General features: G+C 40.1%; 1 protein-coding gene across 1 annotated transcript; it reads right to left on the bottom strand.

Moving 5' to 3' along the window:
* Window positions 1-3,095: 3,095 nt before the first annotated feature.
* Window positions 3,096-12,635, bottom strand: LOC128944009 (fructose-1,6-bisphosphatase 1). The gene is made up of 7 exons (XM_054287077.1): window positions 12,466-12,635; window positions 9,878-10,040; window positions 8,118-8,210; window positions 6,964-7,107; window positions 5,608-5,745; window positions 4,266-4,385; window positions 3,096-3,287 (listed from the first exon to the last, which is right to left on the bottom strand). Exons 1-7 carry the CDS (start codon window positions 12,633-12,635, stop codon window positions 3,096-3,098), a joined length of 1,020 nt encoding a protein of 339 aa, XP_054143052.1.
* Between the last annotated feature and the right edge of the window lie 1,565 nt (window positions 12,636-14,200).

The raw sequence follows: 14,200 nt of genomic DNA, 5'->3' as shown, positions 1-14,200 counted from the left end.
TCAGATGGAGCAACAGGCAGGTTTTATACTGCATCCTCTATGGCAATGGTTGAAGAAGAAAGAAATCTTGAAGATTTCTCTTTTCTACTACAACATCTAGTTAAATGTATTGTTCACATCACAAGACAAAAGTTACACAGCATGTTCTGCCTGGTTAGGAAGCTTTCTTATTTTGAACAGACTGTGTAGAAAACCAAAAATAAAATATGTGGAGCTTTGGGATAGCACATGATAGGATCAACAAAAGAAGGTTTCACGTTATACATGCAAAAATACCTGCTGGCCTAAAGTACAACCATTAACATTCTGCACATTATTTCATCATCATGGCACTTGTCAGCCTGACCCATACTAAAATGCTTTTAGTGCCAAATCTCTCTGCTGTGTTGCTGGAATACCATGAGCATACCAAATCAAATTAGTAAATAAGAAATGGGGTAGGGGTTGGCCTATGACTTCTAACTTTTGTCAAAACATCACATGCAGACATTCTGTTGATTCCAAGTAATCTTTTACACTGGTCAAAAAGACAAAGTTCAGATCATCTTCTAACAGAAAGTTTGTTTTGGAGTTAGTGGTTCAAAGAGTGTTTTCAGAGCTGATAAGTCCACTATTTGCCCTTTTTTTTTTTTTTTTGGTAAAATAATGGTCCTTAAATAAGAAATTAACTTACACTATAATGTAAACACAAACTCTTCAACCAAAATTTCCATAAACATTGCACTCAACAGCACAGCAAAAAGGGAAAAAATACTGGATAAAGGCACATGTTTGGATTGTATGAAAGCTTCACCCTTTATTGTTTTGTTAATACTGTGATCCCACTGAAACATAACAACCCAAATGATTATACGGAATGATTAGGTTATGTAAATAATTACCATTTTAGGGAGGTTGGGAGAAATCAGATTGTGTAAAAAATGTGTGCTGATTTTCTATAAGCCTGAGAACTTCTCAGTACAAGGGTTGGAATAATATAGGAAGGCCAAAAAAATAAACACCTCAATTTGACAGATCTGGGAGATTTGCCCTTTACTATAAAGAGCTCTTGGGGTTTATTCCCACTTGCACTGGTGCAGGCCAGTCTTGAGCCTTAAAGGTGACACCTTTTCTAATTGCTATGAAATGTTAGTTGCTTGGATGGCGCCAGCTGAAACTGGAGCCAGTGACCTTTCACCAAAGGGCACAATGCAGCCTCTGAGGAGGGCAGTGGGTAAAAGTGCTGTGGGGGCTGATAGCAGACCCTGTGACAAATCCACCTTCCAGCTCTGCACTGACAGGAGGGAGAACTCTGGAAAGGGGGATATGGAAGGAGATTGCTAAGTAGTTTTCCCACTGGTGGCTAGATAGAGATGTTTTTCAAATATGGGCTTACATATTACTGATTAGAAGATAAACCCATCTCACAATGGATAAATTGCTAAGTATGAAATGTCAGCCCACAGGCAAAACCAAACCACTGAGTACTGACCCAGCAAGCATGGACAGTATTGACTTTCCTCCTGTAACCTTTACATGCTGTCAGAAGGGTGTATTAAAAATAGATATATGCAGTCCAGGATTCCTGTAAAGATTGAGGGCAGAATACAGACAAGGAATTATGGTAAGTAGGCAAAAATCACTGCTGTGGATTCTGTCTGCGTCATGACAACAGACCACCGAGGCACTGTAGTCCAAACTGACTACTGCCAGCACTCTCACAGTCTTTTAAGGGCTCAGGTCCCTAAAAGTTGTCCCCACTAGCAAAGCCTCATTAGAATTGACATTTTCAGTAGAAACTAGGCCATTCATTCCTTGACCGAAACATCCTGTCCCATCAGTTTGGAGAACAGATGCATGTGTACAACTGTCTAAGGTTTGCCCGTATGACTCCAAATGCCCCAGCATGACATGTCAGAACGAGGGTCCTCAGAGTTTTTTCTGTCTGAGCCCTCACAGAGTATGCCCTTGCACCCTGGATTTCAGCTTCCCCATACCTCTCTCTTGTTTCACAAGAAGAGCCACGCTCAGTCAGGCCATCTGCACTGATACAGGCAGGTTTGTAGCTCATGGCACCCCTAGACAGGACCTCCCAGACCACGAACTGAGTCAACGTACGGTGGCAGTTCACCCACAGAAACACCCACGTGATCCTTACTTTGAGTTTGGTGAAGGCAAGTGAGAAATATCAAAGATTTGCTGATTTTAATAGACTCGAAAACTGTATCCACACAGTGCTGGACAGCCCATCCAGCTCCCAAGCACTAGTGTGCTCTCACCAGCAGCATGCTCTGAGTGAGCATATTAAATGTCAGTATGCTTTGGGGGGATCTTTGCACCTCCCAAAATAACACAAAGAACATCTGGTGGAGGTTGCTAGCAATACAAAAGTTCATGTTTTCATCAAGTAAGGAGGTTAATTTTTGGCAAAGATAGTCAGATAGTCATCACAGAAGAATCTGTGTATGTACGAGCTGCTACACATACTCTTTATCCCATTACCACCCCTCCACACTAACATGTCATTTTCTATCCTTGTGTAACCGGATCTGATAGAGTCTAACATCATGTGTCAGAATTAACATACACTGCTGCCCATGTTTCACAGACATTAATTCTCCATCAGAGTAACCCCAGACTGAAGTTCAGTGAGCAACTGCTGCAGTGCAGACACTGGTCTAGGAAAGGTCACTCACTGTAAGAGGCTGCTGAGTCTTCTTCCCGGGACTTTTAAAAGAGAACAGAGTTAGCTGTATTCTGATAGTCTGTAACTTGTCTGAGAAAGGTGAGATTCTTTCCCCTAGATATTGAATGCACCACAGTATTTCCTTGCAGCACATGTGGCTCTTCTGTAATCACAAATGATAAATGAAAAAGAAAACATATTTTTCCATTGCTTTAATTTTAATGCTTCCTTTTATGCAATCTTTTAAAGCCTTTCATTGCACAATGCAGTTGCACAAGATTTCACTTTAAAAAAATCTTATGAAAATATGGCTCATTTGCTCTTTTGCTACAGAAGTCAGACAGCTCAATCTCACAGTACTGCAGCGTATTCTTTGGTTCAGCTGTAAGACATTTTATCCCCTGTGCACCGTGAATTCACCAAGCTTTGTTTACTTAGCTGAATGTTTCTTGACTATCTCAAGGTACTCCTTCACATCATCAGGAGACCCCAAGACAACAGGCACTCTTTGGTGGATATCCTCAGGCACTATATCTAGTACAGCTTGATGACCAGTTGTAGCTATGCCCCCAGCCTTCTCAATAACAAAAGCCATAGGATTGCATTCGTAGAGCAGTCTCAGCTAGAAGACAAAAAGTCAAAATTGCAGAAATCAGGCCAGGCAGTGCCAAAAAACATGACTTGCAAATATATTTGGCATTTGATTTTAAACCAATCAATATTCTACGTACTCTTTATTGCATATAAACATTGATGCAACAATGAAATTGTGGGGATTTTCCTTTCGAAAACACACTGAATGCTGGATTTTCCCCAATCTGAGTGCTTTCACCATAGCCCATGTTGGCATTGTGCTATCTACAGAGAGATAAAGCTTGTATGTCAAGACACAACTGTTAATGAGGCAGACCCACATAGAACTGTGTGAAAAAAAAAACATGAGCCCTGAGCTTGCTACTAGGTTTCTCCAATGAATAACTGTATCTTATCAGCAACCTGAGGCAATTTTTTACGGAGAATTACGAAACAGATCAAAGGTCTTTGCTGAATAAACAGTCCCCTTGTCAGCCTGTAAATGCGTGATCTTCCCTGACTGACCATCGTCCTGGCAGATGCAGCCAGGCACAGTTCCTCCAGATGACGTCCACACACAAGATGCAGATGGTTTTCTCTTCTCCCAGTGGGTCAACTACATTTAGGCTTCTTACAAACTACCTTGTGCTAGAAATCTCAGGGTAATGTGGATTCTTTGCTTTGTAATGTTCTACTCAGCTCGGACCAGAACCACCAGTTTTAGCTGATATGGTGCAGGGGAGCCTGTATGAGCAGCCCACCCCTGGTATGTTCCAGTGGATATGTTTGCAGGCAAAGAAAGAGAAGTCACTGCAGTTGAAACGGGTGAGTAGCAGCCCTAGAATAGGTGTCTGACAACAGGCTGCTGCCCCTTGTGACAGCGTGCAAGGGATGGCCATAGCCCCCCACACAAGAAATACAAGCTACCAAGTTACAGACCACAGGCTCTATAATCAAAATATTGATCTTGATAGTGAAATGCCTAGATAATGAAATATTTTCTATAACTGGGCTTATTCAGGCTTACCTTTCCTTTGGGACTTTTGGAGTTAGCAGGATACAGAAAGATTCCTCCATACACCAGTGTGCGATGCACATCTGCCACCATAGATCCTACGTACCTCCCACCATATGGTGAACTGCCATCCTACAGAAAAACATTCCAATAAAAGTAACTGGACAGCACACCAGGTCAACCTCCCCCGCATGCCCCTTTGGCAGTCCTAACATCTTTCATCTCCATGTCATGCTTCATTGATAATACTCAAAGTAGTTTTGCAGAGTATATTAGTATCCTCTTCATTTCCTAACTAGGAAAATCCAAGGAAAAGGAGTGACAGAAGACTTCAGCATAGATAAGCAGTAGTACCAAAACCAGAAAATGTATCCCAACTCTCCACTGGCTCTAACACTTGGAAAACACTGCTTTTCCAGTAGCAAAAACTCAAGTGCTAGGAATTTATACTGGGGCCTTGTCTTTTCTAGCAGAAAAATAATCAAAGAGCAAAAGAAGTGATCTTTCCTACTTCTTCCAACCATTTTTGCCAGCTTCTGCAATTTTTTGTTAAGAAAAAGTTAATAGTTGACTTCTGATGTTACTTCCTTATTCTGCTCCCTGGACTACATTTTAACATCTACATAAACAACAGCTTAAGCCTGGAAAGATTAATGATGAAAACATCAATCCTCTTTCAAAGCAAGATCAGGAAGTCAGGAAGGGACACCAACACCTGACAAGAGTAGGTGTTCACATGTCATTGCCAGTGTAATAACTTCAGTGGTGAAATGTGCCTTCATGGGCATTCCTTGGAGCTTTGGGCCTCCTGACACCACGAAGTAGCACAAACACAAAGCAGGCCTCGAAACTACACTAGATTTTCAAAAGAGAGGCTCTCTGAGGACACAGCTCGTGTTACCAGTGCGCAATCACCCACTGCCATCTCCATGCTGCTCTCCAATCACTCAGATGTTGCAGTGAGGAAGCAGCAATGCAACACGTGTTGATCAAATTTCTTCATCACCAGACAAGATTTCCTCTCTACTTGATTACCAAATGCCCAGTTTTGCCTCCAGCACCATTATTCAGATCCTCATTCAGGAAAAAAGATTTGAAAAAAGATTCAAACAAAGAAAAAAAGGAAGAAAATAAAAAAATGCAAAAGAGGCGCAGTGCAGTATTGGAGAATGCTGAAATATCTGGTTATATCAACCTGTTGCTCGCATTGGCAATCATACATCAAGTTATATTTTAAATAGATAGGAAAGGAAAACAAGCTCTGAACAGTTCATGAGAGAATGAATGATTGATGAGGTGGAAATCATTAATGGTGTTTGTCATCAGAGAGTTTCTTTGAAACAGGATCTTTTACCTCAGGGAATTTCTTCTTTTTGAGATACTCTGTGATGGCAGGATCAAAATATTTAGCATAGCCTTCATTGAGACTGTAGATATTTCCCTTCTTTTTGATCTTCACATCTCTTTCCACCAAAATAAATTCACCAATTGCCTATCAATAAGAAAGAAAAATATTTGTTAACATTAATTGCTCACTTATTTGCAAACCAAGGCAAAATCCAATAACATGCACAATTTAATAAAAACTTACTACCACTGTCAATTTTTTAAATAATTCAGTAACTGCAAAAAAAGTAGTCTTTGCAGTCTACATGCAAGGTATTTTGTTTATACAGAAAACACAGACAGAACATGAATCCTGTCATCATACAAGCTTCCTCATACTACCATTCCAAGCATTCTCTATTTTCTATGCCCAAAAAATGCTACTTGTAAATTTCTTTATCTCTCCATTATTTTGCTAGACTTAGAACAATATAAGTAGTTTCAGAAATCCTGGGAGTTTGGAAACTGAGAGTGCTGGCTGAACCATGCATAAACATCTTCAAATTGCTGCAGATACTCCAGTTCTTTTTTGCTTGGGCCAACAGGAAGTGTGTGACCAAGGGCTGGTCTGTTTAGTTTTCTCTAAAGTAATTTTCCAAGTTAGTGCTAAGAGCAAACGAAATAACATTCATGCATACTCAAAGTCAGATCTGTTACTTGAATAAAGTCAAAACCACATGCATCTATTTAAGCTGCTGCTAAACAGAGAGTACAAAGTTATATTTCCTGCCGCTTGATCACTGCAGGTCATAAAAATTTAAGACTGGCAGGTGGCACCCTGACTGATCACAAAGAAACAGGCCTCTAAAGCAAACTACTTTCTGCTGTGATCAACATGACTTTTGTTTTAAAACTCACGGCAAATGCATGCTAGAAGGTCATATCATCCATACACATCACTTACTCTTTTACATATCATGGTGGGATCTCAAAATACAGAAAGATGGTTAAATATTTATGCTCCTCTGGTTTACTAAGGTCCTAGCATTAAGGAAAAGACAAATAAGACTTAAAGGGTATTTTGTACTGCAGAAAACTGCTTATTTTAAATATCACATGATTGCACATGCTGTGTATTTGCTCTGCTGGCTCGGCTGTCTTCCTGTTGTTCAGTCACACATGGCATCTCTGCATCAGGCAGGTGGAATGCAAGTCTCTTGACTTTATTGCTGGTGGGTTATAAGTACAAGTACATTTGTACTCCATTTATTCATGCTACCTTGAAAACTGCTCCTTTGATTGATTTTCCTGGGGACAGACAGTTCTCATAGACAGTACCTGTCAATCACTAACACAGAAACAAAGAAAGAGAAGATATTCTCACCGGATCCAGCATGAAACAGTTGACACCTCCAGCAGAAGTTGCCAGCACCAGCATGGTGGCACTCCCATAGAGTGCATAGCCAGCTGCCACGAGATTGCGTCCAGGCTGCAAAGCATCTTTCCCAGAAGGTTCATCAGGAGACACCTAGAACAAGAAAGAGTATGGTCAATTTTACTTCATTTCTACTCCTGGTGCATGACAGGACTCTGGGATAGGGACAGTCTTCTGCTCTATATCCATGCCATGTGGTGGCACAATTGTTTCCATGATCCTCAACTAAGATTCCTACTGGATGCACTAATACAAATTATACATAGGATACAAACACATCGATCTAGCAGTGCACTTCTAACTAAGCCTAGCAGGAATGCAGGAAGCAGGAAAGGATTAAGGAGATAATAAAGAGCTATGCACCTCCTTGTAGGTGATGATGAACACAGCTCAGAGGAAAACTCAGAGGCACAGTTGAAAAGAAATGAAACATGACTCACGGAGTTCAAAATTGATCAAAAGTACTTGGGATTTTTTTTATTTTCTTTTGCTTCACACAAAAATGAATTTGAAAATAGCTACTTTGGGATATATGACAACATACAAAAGATGACTAAAATGGACAGTTGGGTGTGTTTTATCTGATTTGCTTTTTCCCCCATGTTGTGACCTGTAAGTCTGGTATTTCAACCTCCTTCAGACTGCATTTCTGCCTTTCAGAGTGAATTAGACACTTCAAATGCATATGACATGTTTCAGCTCTGGTTTGTTTTTGAAGCCTGTCCTCAGGCCAACAGAACTATTAGCACAGAGAACAAGAAAACCTGAAAGCACACTCCCCAAGTAGATGACAACCACGTGATATTTTGCCTCAACACAAATATTCATGAAACTTAAGACATGATCTTTTCCAAGGGGTAATTTCATTAGCTGGCTAATTAAATATTAGCTAGGCTTCCATGTACACATAGGTTCTTCTTCTTCTAAGAGACTAATTCAAATTCAAATTCATGTGTCTGTGAAATACTAGATCTAACTTAATGCTGGCCCTGAGTCTCTTTCGCAAACAAGTTTAGTTAGATTTTATTGTCTTCCCATGTAATTTTATTTCAACAAAAGCTGCACAATAATAGTTTTTCCTATCCTACATGAAAGAATTTTACCTTTCTATAAATTGCAAAGATGGTCCCAATGGAAACAAGACAGTCAATGTTCGACGAACCATCTAGAGGGTCTATGCAGACTATGTATTTACCCTAAAAAACACAAAAAAGAGAACTAGATTAGTGACAGCATTTATCCACTTCCTCCAAATAAAAACATTTCAGTAGGTAAATTTTCTCAGAGACTTACACAGCAATATAAGCTAAAACACCTTTATCGATTATCAAGGAACCAAATTCAAACGTCAGCAATTCTTTGGCCCAGATTTCAGCCCTTAATTACAACCGTGATTTGTGCCAAACCAGAGAAGAAGCTAAGAAATCTTTAAAGTACATTGCAGATGATAATACAGGAAAAGTGAAGTTTCCTCATACACTTTTTAATGTGAGGAAAAAAAGGGAATTACAGAGATGAAACTAAACTATTGGTTTAGTTTCATCTCTGTAATTGAAGTCAATCCTCTCACATCCACCATCTAGGCTAGGCTGCACTTTCTCTTTGGTTACAACATGTCTTTCTGAATAGTAAGGAGAAAAAACAAAATGAAGATCAGCCTTTTTCATGTAGAGCTAAAAACCATATTTTACCTCTATCTATAGAGGTACTAAAAAGGTCTTTAATGGCTGCCATGCCTAAACAATAAATTTTCCTTTATCTGTGCTCTGAAATGGCCAGGTACTACTTTAGACAGACTGATCTTACCCTGGGTTTTGGGGGATCAAAAAGAAATCTCTACCTTATTGCTGGATTAAGGAATCCAGTAGCATTCTTTAATATAGGAAATTGACAGTACAGGGGAAAAGCTGAACTAACTGTACCTTTTAAATATTTTGTTCTCCCATCATTTTATTCATAGTTGTCTTAATAATAGTATGTAACAACAGTGTTCATTTGTTTTTCATTGGATTTTATCCTGTATGTCAGAAATTTAAATTTAAGTTCAGCAATGCTCTACTCTGCAAGTAGGAATTCCTGGTATGCATTGATAAAAACAGTGTATTGGCTCACATTTAGTTTAGAAAAGCATTAATACTTAGACTCCCTCAGTGATCTTTGAGAATATTTGTTCAGATCTAAGGAAATCCAATGCCGAGAAAATAAATTTTGAAGATTTCTTAACAGGGAGAGAAAGAACTGCTTAAACAAAGCAAGCCTAAGTATATTTCATAAATTATGTTTTTGCTGATTGTTTTGACTAAACTTTTACTCAGGTTTTTTCATGATCAGAATATTAGCTGGGAAATAGGAACTATCCCACAACAAGCGCATGCAGGCTTGTGAATATAAAGAATAATAAATGTAAAAAATGCTCTTTTTTCATTGTTGATGAGTCTTTCACAGCCTTCAAGGAGAATTTTCATCAATTAAAGACCTCGAGATTTGACCTGCAGAGAACAGCTCATCAGTGTCCCACTTCAAAAGGGCTTGACTGACTCAGAGCATAGTTCCAGAGATCAGATGGGGATGAATGAAATGCTTTCCCCACAATAAGAAAAAGGTGGAAGAAAAAGAAGGTGGGGAGGAGCAACACCTAAAAAATAAATAAAACCAATAAACTACAGTCTGGAGAGCAGAAATGACAGAAAGAACAATGTTGACTAACACTCTCTCCACTCATCACCTCCACCTTCATTTCCCAGTTTAGGAAAGTACCTGTTTTCGGAAACTTTTAGTTCAGTTTTACCTCTTTAGATGTGGAGCAGTACACCTGTACAGGCCGATCTGAAATCAAGCAGGGAGAACTTTTAAAGTTACTAACCTGTTTTTCAGTTTCCACTATCACAGCATCTTTGTTTTCTTCGGACACGATAACACATGTACTGAAGGATGACTTGAGCATGTTAATCACCAGGTCATTGGAAAGAATATCCAGCTTTTTTACTTGATCTCCAGTCACATTGGTAGACCCAGCAATTCCATAGCTAGAGCGATTGCAAGAGAGAGCATTTCATGAGAACGGAGCACTGCATCTTCTAAAGGGCTCTGTTTGTTACACCTGTAAAACCTCCTGTAAACATCCTGCATTTTCAAATGACACGGCAGCTCTCTAAACCTCTTTTATATTTACTGGCCAGTGAATTCTTGCTGAGACATGTTATCATTAGCTGTGTTTGCATATCTAGAAGTTGCTAAGAAATACAAAACAAGGAATTGCATTTCAACAGTTTGTAAACTATAGTTAAACACAGCCAGACCAGGCTGTGAAGGCTGAGTTACAACTGTGCTTTTAAATGAGCGCTTAAGACCTACGTATTATTCCTGAATTCTAGGCTCTGCATACCCTAAAAACTAGGAATTCATTTGAATATTTTATATTTTAAAAGCATACGTATACTTTAAAAATATGAATATATATATGTGAATCTGACCACACTAGTTATGCTATATCCTCTGTATGCAATATACTCCTGATGAGCAATATGACGTGGAAATTGCAGCAGAAAAAGTCTGCTCACATATAAATCAACCTATTAATGATTTAATGTTTTCAGTTTTGATTTGAAGTAGTAAATGTCTCCTTGGGAAAAGAACCAAGAAATACAAATAAGAAATGCAAATAAAATGCTGCAAGCTAATCAGAATCAAACCATCTGGCATACGGAAATATCAGGAGACCTTATGATAGGTGATTACAGAGAAAGGGGAAATTAAGCTCTTTGAAGGGGAAAACAATAGCCAGCTCAGCACACATTCAGATGACTCTTAGGTCTTTCAGCTACAGTTCATTGATTAGGCTGAACACTGGTATTTCAGGTTTTATGTATTAACACTGAACACATTACTTTAGCAATGCCTTTCTTCACTTTTATGCATGAGACAAAGACCTGGCATAACTCTATGTCTTTCTCTACCTCTTTTACAGTGACCTGAATATTTTTCTGCCACTGTGAAAGTGCTTTTAGAAAAGAAGTACTTGGAACATTGTGCTTATGAGTGGAGGCACAGCAGCAGAACAGCTTCTGTACCTCATCTTTTGGGGAATCCTGAGAGGAGGAGATGTATCAGGTGTGGAACCTGCAGCTGGGAAGGGTTTGCATGTCTTCCACAGCTATTCTGCACCTCCCATGCTGAGCAGCACTAAGCACATAGTTGAGTCTGAGGATGCTCCAAAGAAATGGATTGCAGTGATTCCTACTTGCTCACGTTCCCTGACAGCAAAGCAAAATCTCACCACTGCTTATAAAATGCAGTTCTACAGCAGGAGATGTACTGTTCATGGAGGCTTATGAGTCCAAAGCCTGTTACCCCAGCATTGATGGAGAGTGGAACCCACTGTGCAGGGGATCATAAGGCAAGTCTATGTGCACAGATACCAAACCCGTGGGCAGCTGCCAACAGACACACATGTAAGACACTAAAGGAATAGGGCCCTAAGCTTACAAATCAGATTAAGAGCTGGGACACCCTGGTCTCTATTGATAGATACAAGAGGCATATAAAAGGACTAGCACATCACAATTAAAAATTACCACAGTTACATGCAGTCTGAAGTCAAAACAGAAAAATAGCTCAAACATACATAAGGAGTATTTTTGTCTTTTTTCTTAATATATTTTCCTCTGAATAGCTTGTAGAGGCAAGTTCATTTTCTCTTTACAACATTTTCCATTAAGTAATGAAGTAGTCGATGTCTAAAGCCTTGACCAGCACACAACGGGGCATATGAAGATACTTAGTAATTTACTTAGTAAGTAAAATACTTATGAGGAGTAGCTACCTACAAGTAGTTTCAGGCATTTCACATTTCAAGAGTTCCAAATTCCTTCTGATGCATCTCCAGAACAACATCCTTCTCACTGGCTGATTACAGACACTACCGTTCCTAACCAGTGCACTTTCTAAAAGCCTTAGATATCTAAAATTTCATAAAGAAAGTCTAGTTACTATGATGCACTATGGAAAAAACCACTCTGAATTTGATTTGACACCTCAAAGGATAAAATGATGCTTTGTTATTAAGCAATATTCAATGAGCAATAATTCAGCCTTATTTTGCTAGGCTTTGTCTTTCAGTATATTTGGTCTCATGGCTTCAGGCACCTGCACCTACTGAAAGTATTAACTAAGTTCTAATATCAGCAGGCATTTCTCAAAGACTGGGCATCTTACACTGTTGAAAAGTCAAAGAACCTGTGTCACTTGAAAAAAATCAAGAAACCAAGATACTAAAGGAGTTACCTCCACCTCTGTGCGAGAGGATGGGTTGACGCAACCCTACTGACAGACTTTTCTGGTCAAAGAAATACCCATTCCCATCCTCATCCCGATATCCACCACCCCGGAGGCAGCAGGATGCCCTGGACCCACGGGGATGCGGAAAGGCTGGGGGCGCATCCCGGGACTCACAGGTTGGCAATGCCCGCTTTGCGGACAGCGGTGGAGATGGCTTTGATGGCCGTGCAGAGCGAGTTGAGGAGCTGCGTGAACTCCCCGGTGCCCTTCGCCCGCCTGCCCTCCTCCATCACGAAGCGGGTCATGGTGATGACATTGGTGTCGAAGGTGGAGCGGTCCGTCATGGTGGCGGCGGTGCGAGTGCGGCCGCGGCCGCCGGCACCGCCACTTGCCTCCGCGGGGCGGGGCGGGCCGGGCCGGGGCGGGACGGGACAGGCCGGCCCCGCCACTGCCGGGGCTGACCGTGAGCAAAGCGATCCCACCCCTCCCTCCCACCGACACCCTGAAATATCCGCCCTGGGGAATCCCCGCCGCCGCACCCTTTTTTTTTTTTTTTTTTTTTTTTTTTTTTTTTTTTTTTTTACTAGATCTTGTCTCATACATTGTGCGGGGAGAAGCGAGGGGGATGCTCGGGGCACTCGTTATGTGAAGTCACGGCAAGGAGTCGATGGAGACACGGGTGCTGGTTGTTCTGTTCTAGTGGTCGCACTTCAACGCTAACGGTCCTGAAATTGTGCCCCAAAATTCATAAGTCAGCTTGGTTTCACCACTTGATTGCAACACTCTGTGTGTGTGATTGTAGATTATAGCGAACTGCACACAGCCTACAGAGCAAGGTCAGTATCTTCTGCTGCATAGGAATGCTCTCATCCTGACTCTTCAGTACAGGAAAACCACATATTCAGTAACCGATTCCATCAAGCATTAACTTACTCAGTTTACAGAGGTCATGTTAACCCCACCTGTCCCAGCCTTTTCCAACACCATAAAAAAGCTGCAAGGAAAAAGCCCCTGGCAGCTGGACCCAATGAGACTTGTATAAAAAACTCTCCAAACCTGTTCAATAGAAAGACATAGGCTGAGTCCCACTTCAAAAGCTAGAAGTTAAAGCACCACAAATACTGCTGCAAGAGAATCGAGATCCTCCCGAATCGCATTTCTTTTGGCTCTAGCCTTTCTGATTTTGCAGCAAAATAAAGCAATATGTTTTGCTGCTTATGTTTGATCAGAAAAATCTAAGCAGTAGTAAAGGAAACCAGGTTTGTCTAACACCTGACCCTAGATACACCCTTTTACATGATAATTTAAAAAACAGAAACCTGAATACAAGTGTACTACTCAGATTTTTTTCTACTAGCTATTATTTTATATTCATATTATCTAAGAAGATGAATATTAAAAAATATTTTTCAATAGAATGCATTTATGAGTTGAATAAGCACAGTCTCAAATTTTAAGTTGAAACCACAAATTGAAATAATTCCAAATGGTGTCAAACACAGGGCAAAAGTCTTTTACAAGATGCAGATCTTTGCATATATGTACATTCTATCTTCTTGCAAAGTACATTGCGTATCTACGCATTAAATACTTGGAAGGCATGCATAAATGTCTTCTCCTAAAAGTGTAAACAACTTTGGCCTAATTTGCCCATGCCCAGTATTACAGACACTCCTGAAGATATTAGACATGAGTGGTAGTGCTCTTCTGAACAAGATATTTTAGTCTTTGGCAAGTGGTCAACAGCCCAGTATCATAAAAATTTTCTTTTAGAGGCAGGTGGGTTTGGGAAAATTTACAAAACATGGAAGTTAGCTCATTCTTTAAGGGTAAGCAATGTTTTACAACAATCTAGAGCAGCTATTGCAATCTCAGTAGTAGAGAACAGCAAATAGCAAAGACCCAATAA

Source organism: Melozone crissalis, unplaced genomic scaffold (assembly GCF_028551555.1).
Source record: "Melozone crissalis strain CALT ecotype California unplaced genomic scaffold, PUWL_Pcris_2 ptg000005l_1, whole genome shotgun sequence".
Taxonomy (NCBI): domain Eukaryota; kingdom Metazoa; phylum Chordata; class Aves; order Passeriformes; family Passerellidae; genus Melozone; species Melozone crissalis.
Note: the sequence above shows the minus strand (reverse complement) of the source record. Positions and strands in the feature narration are given on the sequence as shown.